Below are 17,729 nucleotides of genomic sequence, written 5' to 3' on the forward strand. Positions count from 1 at the left end.
CATTTATTTAACAAGTCAGTTCAGAACAAATTCTTATTTACAAAACGTTAGCAGTTAGCAGTGTTTCAGGCCCTGCCTCAGACATTGTTTTCCTCTGTGTGTGTCCCAAATGGCCGTATTCGCCCGGTCAAATGTATCGCACAACATTGCGAACATGTTGCCATTTGGGACACAATCACTTTTCTGTCTTCTTTTCCCCTACTTGGTGAAGCCTGAACCTTAGCAGGCAGACAGGATGTCGACTCGTCGACTGTGAAAGCAGCGAACATGCCATTCCCTGATTGCTGTTCTTTCTCTCTCATCCCCCAGATGTGGGGAGAGCAGTCCACGCGCCAGCCCACGTCACAGAGAAGGTGGTGCAGCTCTTCAGGAGTAAAAGTGAATTTACCTTCCTGGCGTCCATCCAGCAGAAGTCCTCCACGTCAGGAGTCATCTTCTCCATCCATGAAGCTGAACACAGGTAATGCATCTTTAATCCTTTTATTACTGCCTTGTCAGCAGCTACTTTCTCTATCTGCCACCACTATCGTCAGCTGACTTTCCCAGCTGTGACTCTGAATGGGCCCTGTTGGAAGTGAACCCGCAGGTTACTTCTTGTCGCATTCATTCCTTGAGCATTTGCAAGACGGATTTGATCAGCCGGTTGAAAAGATCAATGTCAGATTATTCTGCTTATGTGAATGAAGAAGGGAAAGGAATGAGAGATGTGTAACTTGCTGACGGCATGGTTTTGTACTTGCATAATTTGGACCGAAAAAATATGTTGCCTATTTGTTTTTATCTCTCACATTGGCAAATGACAGAAGGACATCATACTTGAGGATCAGACAGTCATTGATAATCCAGCATCTGTATGTTGTGTTAAGGTTAACTCCCCCTCCAGCCATTTCAAATACCTTCAGTCACAAATGTACATTACAGTATCTCTGTATTTTGTGTGTGTCTGTGAGTTGTGCCCTTATCACAGTCAACACACATATACAGTAAGCTCCAGAAGTATTGGGACAGTGACAAATTTGTTGTTATTTTGGTTCTATACTCCAGAACTGTGGATTTGAAATGATACAATGACGGAGAAAGTTACAGAGGCATACATATCATACCCATTAAAAATGCTAACCTCCCTTCATATTGCAATGGTGAGAGGTTAGCGTGTGATATTTATGCGTGTGTAAATTACTCACTCACCATTATTCATGATTAATTCAGGATTATTCATTATCATGGTAGCATCCACACTAATGTAGAAGTGTTTAGAAACATATTATATTCTTATTTACAATAAAAGTGACTCCAAAATGACACATTACATTACTTACCATACATTTATATTGGGCACAAAATAATCTGAAACACAACCAGAACAAACAGCAAATGTATCCAACAAATGTGTAGTCACAAGCTTGATGTAGTCATTGTGTGCTATGAATATGGGACCAAATATTTTACATGTTACTACTTTAATACACTTTTAAGTTAATTTGTCCCAATACTTTTGGTCCACTAAAATGGTGGGACTATGTACAAAAATTGCTGTAATTTCTAAATGATTCACCCAATGTAGATGAAAATACCCTCAAATTAAAGCTGGCAGTCGGCACTTTTCATTTAAAATCCAAAGTGCTGGAGTACAGAGCCAAAACAACAATAAAAAATGTCACTGTCCCTACACTTTTGGGGCTCACTGTATTTTATTGTGAGAAGAATATAATGGAATATAACACAAAATAATTTAAATAATATTTTTCACAAACTTTTGCTGAGTGTCAGAGGTTTTTGCACAACTGGATTGTGCAATATGTACCCTTTATTCTTTCCAAAATTATTCAAGCTCTGCAAAATTGTTGTTCATTGCTATACAGACATGTTTAAGTCTTGCCATAGATTTTCAAGTAGATTTAATCAAAACTGTAACTCGGACAATCAGGAACATTCACTGTCATAGTAAACATCTCCAGGGTAGATTTGGGCTTGTGTTTTAGGTTATTGTCCTGCTGAAAGGTGAATTTGTCTTCCAGTGTCTGGTGGAAAGGTTTTCCTCATGGATTTTGCCTGTGCTTAGCTCCATTCCAGTTAGTTTTATCCTCACTCTAAAAATGCTGTGTTAAAAACAACCCGATTTGGGTTATTTAGTAACCCAGCGCTGGTTAAATACTGGACAGAACACACAGTGGGTTGTTTTAACCCAGCCAGTTGTGTTACGTGAATAACCCAGTAGGTTTGGTAGTTGGGATTACACAAACATGGGTTAATTTAACCATCAGTTGGGCATTTTTTACTTTTTAACCTAGCAGCTGGGTCATTTTTTATGTAATCCTTAGGTTATTTTCAGGAGGCATGGCTTTCAACTAGATCTTATTGGCCACCCATGAGAGTAAATAAGAGCATGAGAATAAGAGCACTTCCTCCCAGCTGCCCACTGCACTGAGGCTAGGAAACACTGTCACTACCGATAAAGCCACAATTATTGAGAATTTCAATAAGCATTTTTCTACGGCTGGCCATGCTTTCCACCTGGCTATCCCTACCCCGGTCAACAGCCCTGCGCTCCCCACAGCACCTCGCCCAAACCTCCCCCACTCTCCTTCACCCAAATCCAGATAGCTGATGTTCTGAAAGAGCTGCAAAATTTAGATCCCTACAAATCAGCCGGGCTAGACAATCTGGACCCTCTCTTTCTAAAATTATCTGCCGAAATTATTGCAACCCCTATTACTAGCCTGTTCAACCTCTCTTTCGTATCGTCTGAGATTCCCATAGATTGGAAAGCTGCCGCGGTCATTAATGTCACGCCCTGACCATAGAGAGCTTTTATTCTCTATGTTGGTTAGGTCGGGGTGTGATTTAAGGGTGGGTTATCTAGGTGAATTATATTTCTATGTTGGCTTAGTATGGTTCCCAATCAGAGGCAGCTGTTTATTGTTGTCTCTGATTGGAGATCATATTTAGGTAGCCATTTCCCATTGTGCTTTGTGGGATCTTGTCTATGTTTAGTTGCCTGTGAGCATTATATTCGCGTCACGTTTTGTTGTTTTTGTTCTTTGAAGTTTTCTATTCCATAATAAAGGATGGAAACATACCACGCTGCATCTTGGTCTACTCCTTATGACGAACGTGACACTTAAATAAGTCTATATAACACACTGTTGGTGTAAGCATCTTAATATCACAAACAGAACTGGAGTTATAACCAGTTTTAGGAGGACATCTCCTTCTCCCAACAGTAGGGCCTGCTCCGCTCCTTCTTCTGACAGTTGAAAGTTTTTTTTCATTTAACTAGGCCTACCCCGGCCAAACCCTAACCCGGACAACGCTGGGCCAACTGTGCACCGCCCTATGGGAGTGCAGTCCCCAGCTGATAATCACCCCGATAATTGCCTTGAACCTAAACTATACCGAAACTAATTTCACACTTATTAACAACAGATGATATAAATAAACGAAAGTATGATGGGGAGAATGGGTGAGTTAGAGGAAGCGAATAATGCATAATTATGTGATCACCAATTGTGAATGAAGAACAGGGCGGGCCATTCATTGTATTGATCCATTCTCATTTTTATCTTAAAACGGTGTCTTATCAGTCTACTCTGGCCTACTTGGAGTAGGCTACACAGTGAGAGCATGCATATTTGTACATGTTGAATGGCTTTCAATATCTGGGAAAATATCCACATCAGGCAGCACAGCAGGTGAGCTAGTGTCGAAGAATGTGCTGATGAGGCTTGTGGAACCTTATGTTGGCAAGGGGAGATTTGTCACCATGGACAATTTCTTAATTTCACTGTAATTGGCGAACAACTTGCTTGCAAGGAAAACAAGTCTGGCATGCCTCATGAACAAAGGAAGAAGGGAGCTCCCTCCATCTGTGCAAAATAAGGCACCGGCACAGCCATTGTACTCCACTACAATACAATGGTGCTGAAGAACGACAGGACACAAAGAGAAAACCGGAGACTATTACGCACTACAACCAAACAAAGGTATGTCAAAGTTTGTCAAGCAAGGGAATGTTATGAAAATTGTGTCAACTGTTAGGACAAGGGATAACAGCTAAATGAAATCCAACTGATGCCATTGCGTGACGATGCAGAAAAGCACGAGCTGACTGTAACGATCGTCGTCTTCTTCGGACGAGGAATAGGAAGGATCGGACCAAAATGCAGCGTGGTACGTGTCCATGTTAAATTTATTACAACTGAACACAGACACAAAATAACAAAAGTGAAACAACGAAAATCGAAACAGTCCTGCAAGGTGACACAACACAAAACAGGAAACAACTACCCACAAACACAGGTGGGAACAGGCTGCCTAAGTATGGTTCTCAATCAGAGACAACGATTGACAGCTGCCTCTGATTGGGACCATACCAGGCCAAACACAGAAATACAAAACATAGAATGCCCACCCCAACTCACGCCCTGACCAAACCAAAATAGAGACAAAATGAACTAAGGTCAGAACGTGACACTGAAAATAATTGACTATTTTTGACTGCTGTCATATCAACATTTATATTCAATAATGCCATTATTGCTTTTGTGCTAAGGTTCACTATTTATTAAGTTCACTTGGCGCTTATAATAATGTATAGGCTACTGATTTTTTCATCATTTGACCACGTGTCTTGACCGTGCGTCTTGGTGGTTGGGTTATTTAAATTGTATTTTGTCTTTATAAAAATAAGCTTTTACTGTGTTCTAACACATTCTGTTTCATAGTTGTAACAAAGACACTCCATGAATAAAATTGATTGAACACTTGAATTTCATGTTTTTTGTTTTTACATATAGCCTACAGTAACATAACTAATGAAAATGCTATTGTGTTATTTGAAAATGTTTACATTCTAATAAATTCTACCTAAGGCCTTCACAAAAACAATAATGGTTATTTTTGCGACGCTAGTGTTAATTAGATATTGGAATGTGCTACTGAAATCAACAAATAGCGGGAAAAAACTGTGGTTTTTTGAAAATACATTATGCTTTACATGCCAGGATGTTATATTAATTTGACTTTTCATCTTGTAGAATTCGCTGCATACTTTTTGTGAATTTCACAGCCACAGTGCATTGGAAGAGTAGGGCTGTGCATTTTGATAGCTAGATCTCGTCAAGTAAACAACAAAACAACTTGAATGATGGCGAATAGCGAAGCTTCTGCAGTGGTGTTCAAATGTAAGTATTTTTTGTTCTTAAAATGATCACGACTATTTCATTATAACATTACATCTTTGCAACAGATCTGCAGTCTACTGCCTGCCGTGGCCTTAGCTAGCTACGTGCTGTAGTAGGACTAGAAGTTATAACTGTTCGAACATTAACGTTAGCTATAGCGTTACTTGCTTGCTATTGAGCGACAACTTCATATTTAAGATTGGCCTAATTAGCTAGCTAGCTAGCTACTTGTTGTAAATACCAGGGCTTGTGTGTAAACTGTTACAGGGTCTGATGACAATACCAGGCATTTAGTTCAGTGGCAAACACGATAGGAGAAATGCTGCAAAAAAAGGTTTTGATTAAGTCACGTGGCCATAGTTAGTGCTCTTGCCATGGCACTATGCACTGCTACTAGCTAACGTTAATAACGCGCTAGCCTAAATTAGTAATTTCCACAGTGGTGTTGGTCTCTTTTCTTCTAGTTCTACTGATTTTCCATTTCGATTTATTTGTGTTGACCTGATTATAATGTTCATGCTATACACTATTAGTTTCTGCCTGAACGGTTACAGCCTGAATGGGTCTAGCTAGTTTCATTGCACATAACCTGTTATGGTAAAAGTAATGGGAAATTGCACTTGTCACTGTTTCACCTTGGCCCTCCAATTTGACCAAGTATATTCACTGCACAGTCTAGCTATCTACAGAAAGTTCACACAATTCTTTACTCTGCTCATGTTCTGGATAATGTACTTCATCCAATGTCTTTTCAGAATCTACATGAAGAGTGTGGGCTGGAGTGGCAGCTGTCACATGCATGGGTGAAAAAGAAGTGGGAGAACCCTAAGCAACAAAAAAAAACATGTCACTGAGCTGGTGAATAAGTTGAAGTTTAGGGTGGGTTTCTTCTACAAAAACAAAACATGTCTGACTTTTGTTAACAGGAATACAACTGTCCAGGCCACTTTTATGTCTAATTTGATTATAGGGATATTATCTATATGCATGCAGCAGCATTTGACCTTTTCACACGTACCAACAAGCGGGTGTGATCATTCTACAGTGGTCCCTGCAGCGGACACTCAAACTGGTGTGATTAGAACGCTTATTTAGAACGTCCAGTTTCGTTTGACACAACAATCAGCATTTGAGCTGGTCACACTGTTTTTTCACAGAAACATTTTTCACGGAAACATAACTTTCCTTTCAAAGTTATGTCCAGAATGTTACCAGTTTATTTTTGGATGAAATATTCAGACATTCACAGAAGTAGCTACAGCATAACACAATCATCCAAACTGGAAAATGTAGTCTACATTGTCCTAGGACAAGCGGTCATATTTGTATAACTCTCGGCTGACAGGAACTACAATATGAATTAGCTAATAGCAATTACTATTTATAATTAATCACATCACCATTGATTAAAAAAAATGGAGTAAAACACTTTCTAAAAATCGAAAAGTAATCCGACGATGGGTCTTTTGCGCACGCCAGCATGTTTGGTTTTTTCACATCAATCAAAGATAATAAGAGGAGACAAGATGAGTTTGGTCTGTTTATAGTATGTCTACAATCATTCACTTCCATTCATTCATTTCTGGAAGTTTATCCGAAAGATGAGTGAACCATTCCTTCTCCTCATTATAACATCTTTGGTCTGGCAGATGTTTAGTTGACACCCAGAATGCATTGTATAATGTCAACAAACATAGCGCCACACATAGCTGGCAAACAGCTTAGCATTAGCTCATTATAATCATTGCAACCTTCATAAAAGTATTTTACACACATCATAGGTGTCCATTACAAGCTATGCAATAATCAGAATGCATTATTTGTCACCAGAACTTGAAAACATGTGAATAAAACTGTAAATACATTATGCTCCATACAGTAGAAACGACAACACGATATACAGAAAATAAGGAACTTACTTGTATATAAGTTATTATTTGTAAGGAGAACAACAAGGAAGGCAATGCAAGCGCCAGCCAGAAAATGTTCCAATTCGTACAAGACTGCGCAAATATCTGCATACTTGATCTGCGCTAACATTAGTGAAATGCGTGGGCTCTCTTCGAAGAGAGAAGTTTGTCGGCTCAGTAAAGCCTCAAACATAAATTGTTCGCAACGCTGAAATGGGCTACTTCTATGTGAATTAATGAGGCAGAACACACCTCAATTCAAACTGTTGTTAGAAATTTCAATTTGTTGGAAAACATTTGAATTTGAAATTGACAAGTTGAAACATAGCCTATAGATAACTAGCAGGCAGCGCGTGTTAACTGTCCTGTTAAGTAATAATCACATTTTGGAACATTCTGACATCTCGTGCATAAAACAACTCACGCTGGGGCAACTGTTAGAGATATTTGGAACTCATGTATGAAAAGGTTAAACTTAAACCACTAGATGCTGTTTCCCATTGTGCCCTTATTACTGGTGATGGTTATAGAACTCACAAGTGTGTATCAGAAAGTGGGTTGTGCCTCTTTGAGTTTAAGGAGAGAGCAGCACTCTTTTGTGTTTATTTACAAAGCTCTCAAGCAGAAACCTCCTATGTATCTATCATCATTAATTCAATTTTGACTTACAAATTACCAAACCCGGTCAAAGGCTTGGATAACACTCGAGGCCCCTTCAGTCTCTACAGAGATGGGTAAGCTGCTTTTAGTTGTTTTGCTCGCTTTATGTGGAACAACTCACAGAGATCTCAGAAATTAGATGTTCTGGTACCCCTTGGTCAGTTCAGAGAAATAATCAGAGACCTCTATATTGATAAATGTGTTTGTTTTTCTTTATATATTTGGTATTTTTGTATATTGTATATAAGTTTGATGTACTTATCCAGACCCTACTCCCAGTATGACTTCCTTGTCAAAATAAAGGTTTAATAAAAATAAAATATAAATAATGTGTTGTTCTGTACGAATACATTTCCCCTTTAACAACACTTAACCACACTTCCTCATCAATTTCCTGTGCTTCACCGGCACATTCATGTAATAATAATTGATCACATTTCTATAGCGCTTTCATAATCTCAAAGCGCATCAAAAGCAAAAAATAAACAAGCAATACATCATGAGTAGCCTACTGTAGCTATAGTTGGGTCGGTCAACCAATAGAGGCCAAGTCTTTGAGTGCATGATGTCATGACTGTCCTGTGAGGATCTGAATGGGTCAGGTCAGCTTAATAATGGATGAAAATAACCAGACCTCTCTCACCCACAGAAGAGGGGAGGAGGGAGTTGCTGCCGGTTTGACAGCTCACACCCTGTCGGAAATTACAGGAGAAGATAACTTTTTCTTTCCCCTCCAGTATTTTCCTGCCGACACTCTAACATATTCAAAGTGAATACGGGAACAATATTTCTAAAATAAAAATGTGGAGATGATCTATAGAAAACTAATGTCATATTGGTTTTTATTTTGTGATGTCATTAAAAAGGTTATAATGGAAATACTGTAAACTTAAACTACACTGCTCAAAAAAATAAAGGGAACACTTAAACAACACAATGTAACTCCAAGTCAATCACACTTCTGTGAAATCAAACTGTCCACTTAGGAAGCAACACTGATTGACAATACATTTCACATGCTGTTGTGCAAATGGAATAGACAAAATGTGGAAATTATAGGCAATTAGCAAGATTGCCTATAATAAAGGAGTGGTTCTGCAGGTGGTGACCACAGACCACTTCTCAGTTCCTATGCTTCCTGGCTGATGTTTTGGTCACTTTTGAATGCTGGCGGTGCTTTCACTCTAGTGGTAGCATGAGACGGAGTCTACAACCCACACAAGTGGCTCAGGTAGTGCAGCTCATCCAGGATGGCACATCAATGCGAACTGTGGCAAGAAGGTTTGCTGTGTCTGTCAGCGTAGTGTCCAGAGCATGGAGGCGCTACCAGGAGACAGGCCAGTACATCAGGAGACGTGGAGGAGGCCGTAGGAGGGCAACAACCCAGCAGCAGGACCGCTACCTCCGCCTTTGTGCAAGGAGAAGCACTGCCAGAGCCCTGCAAAATGACCTCCAGCAGGCCACAAATGTGAGAGGCAAGCCAGATTCTGGACACGGCCACTGTATTTCTGTCTGAGGTATGTTTAGCACGAGGTAGATGGTAGATATACTGAACGAAAATACAAACACAACATGCAACAATATCAAAGATGTACAGTCCATATAACGAAATCAGTCAATTGAAATTAATTAATTAGGCCCTAATCTATGTATTTCACATAAGTGGGAAAAGGGCTTTCAGGACAGAAAAACTCCTCAGTTACATCAGCTGTCCGGGTGGCTGGTCTCAGACGATCCCGCAGGTGAAGAAGCTAGATGTGGAGGTCCCGAGCTGGCATGGTTACATGTGCTCTGCGGTTATGAGGCCAGATGGACATACTGCCAAATTCTCTAAAACGACTTTGGTAGAGAAATTAACATTCAATGCTCTGGTGGACATTCCTGCAGGCAGCATGCCAATTGCACGCTCCATCAAAACATGAGACATTTGTGACATTGTGTTGTGTGACAAAACTGCACATTTTAGTGGCCTTTTATTGTCCCCAGCACAGAGTGCATCTGTGTAGTGATCATGCTGTTTATTATTAATCAGCTTCTTGATATGCCACACCTGTCAGGTGAATGGATTATCTTGTCAAAAGAGAAATGGACACTAACATAGATCTAAAGAAATTTTTGCACAAAATTGGAGAGACATTTTTTGCTTATGAAACATGGGACCAACACCTTACATGTTGTTTATATTTTTGTTCAGTATAGTATTGAGATGTGTGTGTGCAAATGTGTGCACCTGTGTGTGGGGAATGGTACCAAAAAAAGTCTGCAGCATTAAAGGTCCCCAAGAACACCATGGCCTCCATCATTCTTAAATGGAAGAAGTTTGGAAACACCAAGATGCTTCCTAGAGCAGCCTGCCTGGCCAAACTGAGCAATTGGGGGAGAAGGGCCTTGGTCAGGGAGGTGACCAAGAACCCGATGGTCACTCTGACAGAGCTCCTCTGTGGAGATGGGAGAACCTTCTAGAAGGACAACCATTCCTGCAGCATTCCACCAATCAGGCCATTATTGTAGAGTGGCCAGACGCAAGCCACTCCTCAGCAAAAGTCTCTCAGACCATGAGAAACAAGATTCGCTGGTCTGATGAAACCAAGATTGAACTCTTTGGCCTGAATGCCAAGACTCACGTTTGAAGGACACCTGGCATCATCCTTACGGTGAAGAATGGTGGTAGCAGCATCATGCTGTGGGGATGTTTTTCAGTGGCATGGCCTGAGAGACTAGTTAGGATCTAGGGGTTGATGAATGGAGCAAAGTACAGAGAGATCCTCTATGAAAACCTTCTCCAGAGTGCTCAGGACCTCAGACTGGGACGAAGGTTCACCATCTAACAGGACAACGACCCTAAGCACACAGCCAAGATAACGAAGGAGTGGCTTCTAGCCAAGTCTCTGAATGTCCTTGAATGGCCCAGCCAGAGCCCAGACTTTAACCCGATCTAACATCTCTAGAGAGACCTGAAAATAATAGTGCAGTGACACTCCCCATCCAACCTGACAGAGCTTGAGAGGATTTGCAGAGAAGAATGGGAGATACTCCCCAAATACAGATGTGCCAAGTTTGTAGCGTCATAGCCAAGAAGACCCAAGGCTGTAATCACTGCCAAAGGTGCTTCAAAGTATATTTGTTTTGTCATTATGGGGTATTGTGTGTAGATTGATGAGGGAAAAAAACAATTTAATAAATGTTATAATAAGGCTGTAACGTAACATTATCTGGAAAAAGTCAAGAGGTCTGAATACTTTCCGAATGCATTGTAAATGGATACTATCCACTATTTACATAAAATGTACTTAGAAGTTCAAAGATCAAGCTCAAAACTTTACTGTTTTTTTCTTGTTAGGAGTGGAAATTACATTTAAAACACAACATTATAACGTCTTTAATGACATGGCCTATGTCCCATAGGGTTCTGGTCAAAAGTAGATCGCCATGTAGGTAGTATATTGCCATTTTGGACGCAACCACGGTTCTTCATTTAAAATAACCATGCATTCAACTGCCAAATGGGCATCTTTCTGGCCAAAATTCTCCCCCTCTCTGTTCCCTCATCTCCCTCTTAAGTCAGCCATAACACAATCAAAGCATCCTCGGCATTCTCCACTGCAAGTGCCAAGCTTCTCTTTATATTCTAGCATCGGGGACTTGGAGATTAAATGTTTTTTTTATTACTGTTCTACCAAGCTATAGAATAGAACAAAGGGGCCATTTATGCTCGGCAAGCAGTTTTCAGAGGTCCCCATGCAGAGCAGTACTCATTGTAAAACAGTGGAGGCTTCTGATGGTCTGTCTGTGTGTGATGAGCTAACTCAAAGCCATCTCTCCAGTGCCTCTCTGGCTCTTTGCACACACACTTTAGATGGGATGCAGCCCCGGTTTTTCACTCCCTCTCTCAACTTCTTGGCCCTTTTGTCAAGCTGTCGAATTCTGGGACCTAAATTTCACTATTCCTTTTATATTGCACTAGGGACCATAGGGCTCTGGTCAAAATTAGGGCACTATATAGGAAAAATACTGCCATTTGGACTACAACTTGGTCTCTGACTATCTTTCTCCCCCTCCCTCCGTCCTTCCCTACATCCCTCCCTCCTGGGCCTGGGCAAAGTTTCTCTTTTGAAGGGAACATGCTGAGTTGATGTAGCTGTGTGTTTCCTGGTGAAAAGGTACAACGGTGGATGAGGGAGTGTTTGGTATAAAAGACGAACTGGCTCTTTGAAAAATGGCCCCCCTGGCTCTCTCACTGTCGTGATGAATAGGGTTGGCATAGGGCCTGGCTAGGCGATAAATGGATGGAAAGTCGGTGGGGAAAAATGGTTTACTTACAGTACCTTATCTTCCCAGCTTGACACGTTTTTTAAAGACTACTTTCCCCATACTGAAAAGGAAAATGTAGCAAGGCCCCTAGGCTTACAGTAAAACAGACATTTTATGCTTGCCTGCACATATATAAGGGTCTACCTGTGCCCGAACACCTGCCTCTTTGCCCTCACACTTGCCAAGTGCCCTTTTGGGGTGTTTTTTTTCAAAACAGTTTTTGTCATTGTTGTTCTGAACACACTGCCCCCAAGTCATTAAGTCACCCCTAACTGTCCGTTGGTCACAGGGACCGGTATCCAAACACACATGGCTTGAAATGTGGTCACCAGTCTGGTGTGTGAAGCAAGCCACCAAATGTAACAGTACTGCCACAGCCACAAAACATTTGATTAACACTTGACAGCACTTGATTTACATCATCATAAAGATTCGGTCTGTTTGGCTGACAGCAGTACTTCCTCATATATTTGAACTTATAGAATCATAGCCACGGGAAGGGTGCTAGAGGTGCTGCAGCACCCATGATGAATTGAAATACATTTGCCAAAATTATATAATGATTGCTGTCTGTTCATAAATAAAGAATAACCTACTACACCAGGAGTAGCCCTATAATTTTGCCACAGAGGATCAATAGCGTCTTTAAAAAATTGCCCAGCTATGGATTGTGTGTAGCCCAATATTAGGGCATAGGCTACAGTCGGGAACGCGCAGAAAATCTGTCAGTACCCAGCATGCAAGACTCTAATCTGTCTGCTGTAGGCTACCAAAATATTTGATCAACTTTAAAGTGGACTTATTGAGCAAACATTGTTTTAAAAAGTTAAACAAGAGAGAGATAGTCTTTTGGCATGACCGCATGGCGAGAGGGCTGCGCCTCATTGGGTGGGTTAGTGAAACTGGAAAGTTTTTTTATGATTATAATATCCTCCTCATATTGTATAATAATAATAGTATCCACACACCTAGGCCATGGATGGATTCAAGATAAAAAAGTAATTTTTATTGGTCTGAGATTCTCAGTTTGTCATTGTTCAAGTAGTGTGTCGTTTCGATCATTTGCGTTATTAAAAAAAGGTTCTGCCAAAGTCTCCAGTAATGTAAAATACTTTATTATAAAGTTTTAAACAATTATCTCATGCGTTCCGGTAGCCTACATCAGTAACAAAATTATTGAGATAGCTAACTAACATTTTTACATCAATAATCAGATGATAGCCTACCCAAGATGGCGACGATGAATATGGTAGCCTAGCCTACTTTGCAGGTTTCTACTTTTTCTGTTTTTCTAAAATGGTCTTATTCAGTTTGTTTTGTGTATTACTTCATACACCCAGGTAGAACTATTGGAATATGAATCTCTGTGTACTCACCGTCCACCCAACCTTCCCAAATTCCTAGAGATTGCAGAAAAATTGTGTAGCTTCTTTGGTAAGGTGCCGGTCAGCCTGGGAGTCCTGCCGGAGAAGACAGAAGACTCTGATTGAGAGGCAGACGTGCAGGGTCTTAGTCCAATTGAGACATGTCCTCCATTGCGGGGCACACAATGTTTAGTAATTAGTGAATTAACTTGATGATCTCAGAGCGAGGATCTCCCACCAGAGGGACATCAGAATCTACAACATACTCTGTTTTTCTGAGACTTGGCTTTCTTCCGACATCCTAACAGATTATATATAACCAGCGGGTTTTACAGTTCATCGAGCGGATAGGAAGCGGGCTCTCCCTGGCGAGAACAAAGGCAGTGGGATCTGCTTAATGACTAATAACAAGACAGATTCATGCACGACGCAATCACCATTGCACTGCACACTGCCCTCACCCACCTGGACAAAAGGAATACATTTGTGAGGATGCTGATCATCAACTATACACTGCATTCGGAAAGTATTCAGACCACTTGACTTTTTTCACATTTTGTTACTTTACAGCCTTATTCTGAAATGGATTAAATAAATGTTTATCATCATCAATCCACACACAATACCCCATAATGAGTAAGTGAAAACAGGTTTTCAGAACATTTTGCAAATTTATAAAGAAATTTAAAAAATGAAATACTTTCATTTCATAGAGTACCAGTCAAAAGTTTGGACAAACCTACTCATTCCAGGGTTTTTTCATTAGTTTTACTATTGGGTGGGATCTGCTTAATGACTAATAACAAGAGGTGCGATGTGGGAAGCGTACAGGAACTTGGGAGCTTCTGCTCTCCTGACTTGGAATACTTGGTCATCAAATGTATTTTACCTTCCGAGACAGTTCTCAGTGATTATTGCCATGGCTGTGTACATCCCACCCCAAGCTGACACCAAAAATGCTCTCAAGGATCTTCATTGGACCCTGAACAAACTGGAGACAGTGTATCATGAGGTAGTGTTCATTGTTGCAGGGGACTTAACAAAAGTAATTTGAGGACCGTGCTCCAGAATTACTATTAACACATTGACTGTCCAACTCATGGAAATTACACTGCTGCCCATTGCTACACACCTTTCCGACACGGGTATAAGGCCCTCTCCCGTCCTCCTTTAGGCAAATCGGACCATGACTCCTTTTTGCTCCTCCCCACCTCCTCCCCACCTACAAACAAAGACTCAAGAGGGAAGTTCCGGTGGTTAGGTCTGTACAACGCTGGTCTCATCAATCAGAATCCACGCTCCAATACTGTTTTGTTCACATGGACTGGAATATGTTCCGGTAGCCTCTGGAGATAAGGTCAATGAATACGTCGACTCAGCCACCGGACTCATAAAACACGTGGATTGACGGCAGTCTTGTCAGGAAACTGAAGAACAGATGAATACCGGGGACAAGCGTATGGTTAAACAGAACAAATACAACTTACCAGATCAATCAAGGTGACGAGACACAAAGTGTGGACAATTCAGGGGGTCGGACACAAGGTGTATGTGGCAGGGGCTTCTCACGATCATCATTCTAACGACAAAAAGAAAGCCAGTTGTGGACAGCAACGCCACTCTACTGGACGAGCTAAACACCTTTGTCTCCCTCTTCAAGCATAACGACTCTGATCCGCTGAGGAGAGACCCTGAGGACAACGAGGACTACGTGCTTACGGTCTCCATATAGGACGCATAGAAATAATTTCAACGTGTTAACCCTCGCAAGGCTGCCGGCCCAGACAGCTTCCCTAGCTGCGTCGTCAGAGAGTATGTGCAGACCAGCTAGGAGATGTGTTTTCTGTCATTTTCAATCTCTCTCTTGCACAGGCCGTTATCCCCACCTGCTTTAAGATTTCCAGTAGCATGCCTCTTTCCAAAGAAAGGGAAAGTAACTAAACTGAATGACTACCAAACGTAGTACTCTAGTCATCATGAAGTGCTTCGAGAGGCTACATCACCTCCTCCCGCCCCGATACACTCGACCCTTTCCAATTCACCTACCGCCCTGACAGATTCATGCACGACGCAATCACCATTGCACTGCACACTGCCCTCACCCACCTGGACAAAAGGAATACATTTGTGAGGAATGCTGACATCACTATACACTGCATTCGGAAAGTATTCAGACCACTTGACTTTTTTCACATTTTGTTACTTTACAGCCTTATTCTGAATGGATTAAATAAATGTTTATCATCATCAATCCACACACAATACCCCATAATGAGTAAGTGAAAACAGGTTTTCAGAAACATTTTGCAAATTTATAAAAGAAATTTAAAAAATGAAATCATTTCATTTCATAGAGTACCAGTCAAAAGTTTGGACAAACCTACTCATTCCAGGTTTTTTTCTATTAGTTTTACTATTTTCTACATTGTAGAATAAGTGAAGACATCAAAACTATGAAATAACACATATGGAATCATGAAGAACCAAAACAGTGTTGAACAATCAAATAAATTTTATAATTGAGATTCTTCAAAGTAGCCACCCTTTGCCTTGATGACAGCTTTGCACGCTCTTGGCATTCTCGAACCAGCTTCATGGGTAGTCACCTGGAATGCATTTCAATTATTAACAGGTGTGCCTTGTTAAAAGTTATTTGTGGAATTTCTTTCCTTCTTAATGCGTTTGAGCCAATCATTTGTGTTGTGAGAAGGTATGGTTGGTATACAAGAAGACAACCGTATTTGGTAAAAGAACAAGTCCATATTATGTCAGAACAACTCAATTAAGCAAGAGAAACGACAGTCCATCAATAATTTAAGACATGAAGGTCAGTCATACGTACCATTTCAATCACGTTGAAAGTTTTTTCAAGTGCAGTCGCAAAAACCATCAAGCACTATGATGAAACTGGCTCTCATGATGACCACCACAGGAAAGGAAGACCCAGAGTTACCTCTTCAGCAGAGGATAAGTTCATTAGAGTTACCACCCTCAGAAATTGCAGCCCAAGTAAATGCTTCAAAGAGTTCAAGTAACAGACACTCAACATCAACTGTTCATAGGAGACTGCGTGAATCAGCCTTCATGTTGATTTGCTGCAAATAACTACTACTAAAGGACACCAATAAGAAGAAAATACTTGCTTGGGCCAAGAAACACGAGCAATGCCATTAGACCAGCAGAAATGTGTCCTTTGTCCTGATGAGTCCAAATTTGAGATTTTTGTGAGACACCGAGTAGGTGATCGGATGATCTCTGCATGTGTGGTTCCACCGTGAAGCATGGAGGAGGAGGTGTGATGGTGTTTGCTGGTGCACTGTCAGTGATTTATTTAGAATTTATTTAGCAGCATTCTGCAGCAATACGCCACCCTTTCTGGTTTGCGCTTAGTGGGACTATCAATTGTTTTTCACAGGACAGTAACCTAACACACCAAGAAGGAGAATGATGGAGTGCTGCATCAGATGACCTGGCCTCCACATCACCCGACCTCAACCCAATTGGATGGTTTGGATTAGTTGGACCGCAGAATGAAGGAAAAGCAGCCAACAAGCGCTCAGCATATGTGGGAACTCCTTCAAGACTGTTGGAAAAAGCATTCCAGGTGAAGCTGGTTGAGAGAATGCCAAGAGTGTGCAAAGCTGTCATCAAGGCAAAGGATGGCTACTTTGAAGAATCTAAAATACATGTAGATTTGTTTCAACACTTTTCTGGTCACTTCATGATTCCATAAGTGTTGTTTCATAGTTTTGATGTATTCACAATTATTCTACAATGTAGAAAATAGTAAAAATGAAAAAAAAATTGAATAAGTAGGTGTCCAAACTTTTGACTAGTACTGTAGTATTCAGACCCTTTGCTATGAGACTCGAAATTGAGCTCAGGTGCAACCTGTTTCCACTGATCATCCTTGAAATGTTTCTATAGCTTGATTGGAGTCCATCTGTGGTAAATTCAATTGATTGGACATGATTTGGAAAGGCACACGCCTGTCTATGTAAGGTCCCACAGTTGACATTGCATGTCAGAGCAAAATCTAAGCCATGAGGTCAAAGGAATTGTACATAGAGCTCCGAAACAGGATTGTGTCAAGGCACAGATGAGGGGAAGCATACCAAATTTTTTTTTCAGCATTGAAGGTCCCCCGGAACACAGTGGCCTCCATCATTCTTAAATGGGACAAGTTTGGAACCACCAAGACTCTTCCTAGAGCTTGCCGCCGGGCGAAACCGAGCAATCGGGGGGGAAGGGCCTTGGTCAGGGAGGTCACCAAGAACCCAATGTTCACTCTGACAGAGCTC

General features: G+C 41.0%; 1 protein-coding gene across 1 annotated transcript in view; it reads left to right on the forward strand.

The window, feature by feature from the left end:
• The window catches only part of LOC111969188 (protein kinase C-binding protein NELL1-like), a 460,771-nt gene that overhangs the window by 70,807 nt on the left and 372,235 nt on the right, over nucleotides 1–17,729 (forward strand). The window contains exon 3 of the mRNA XM_070445292.1: nucleotides 310–460. Within this exon, the coding sequence (XP_070301393.1) occupies nucleotides 310–460 (151 nt within the window). The remainder of the gene's footprint in view (nucleotides 1–309; nucleotides 461–17,729) is intronic.

The sequence above is a fragment of the Salvelinus sp. IW2-2015 genome, linkage group LG10, assembly GCF_002910315.2.
Source record: "Salvelinus sp. IW2-2015 linkage group LG10, ASM291031v2, whole genome shotgun sequence".
Classification (NCBI taxonomy): domain Eukaryota; kingdom Metazoa; phylum Chordata; class Actinopteri; order Salmoniformes; family Salmonidae; genus Salvelinus; species Salvelinus sp. IW2-2015.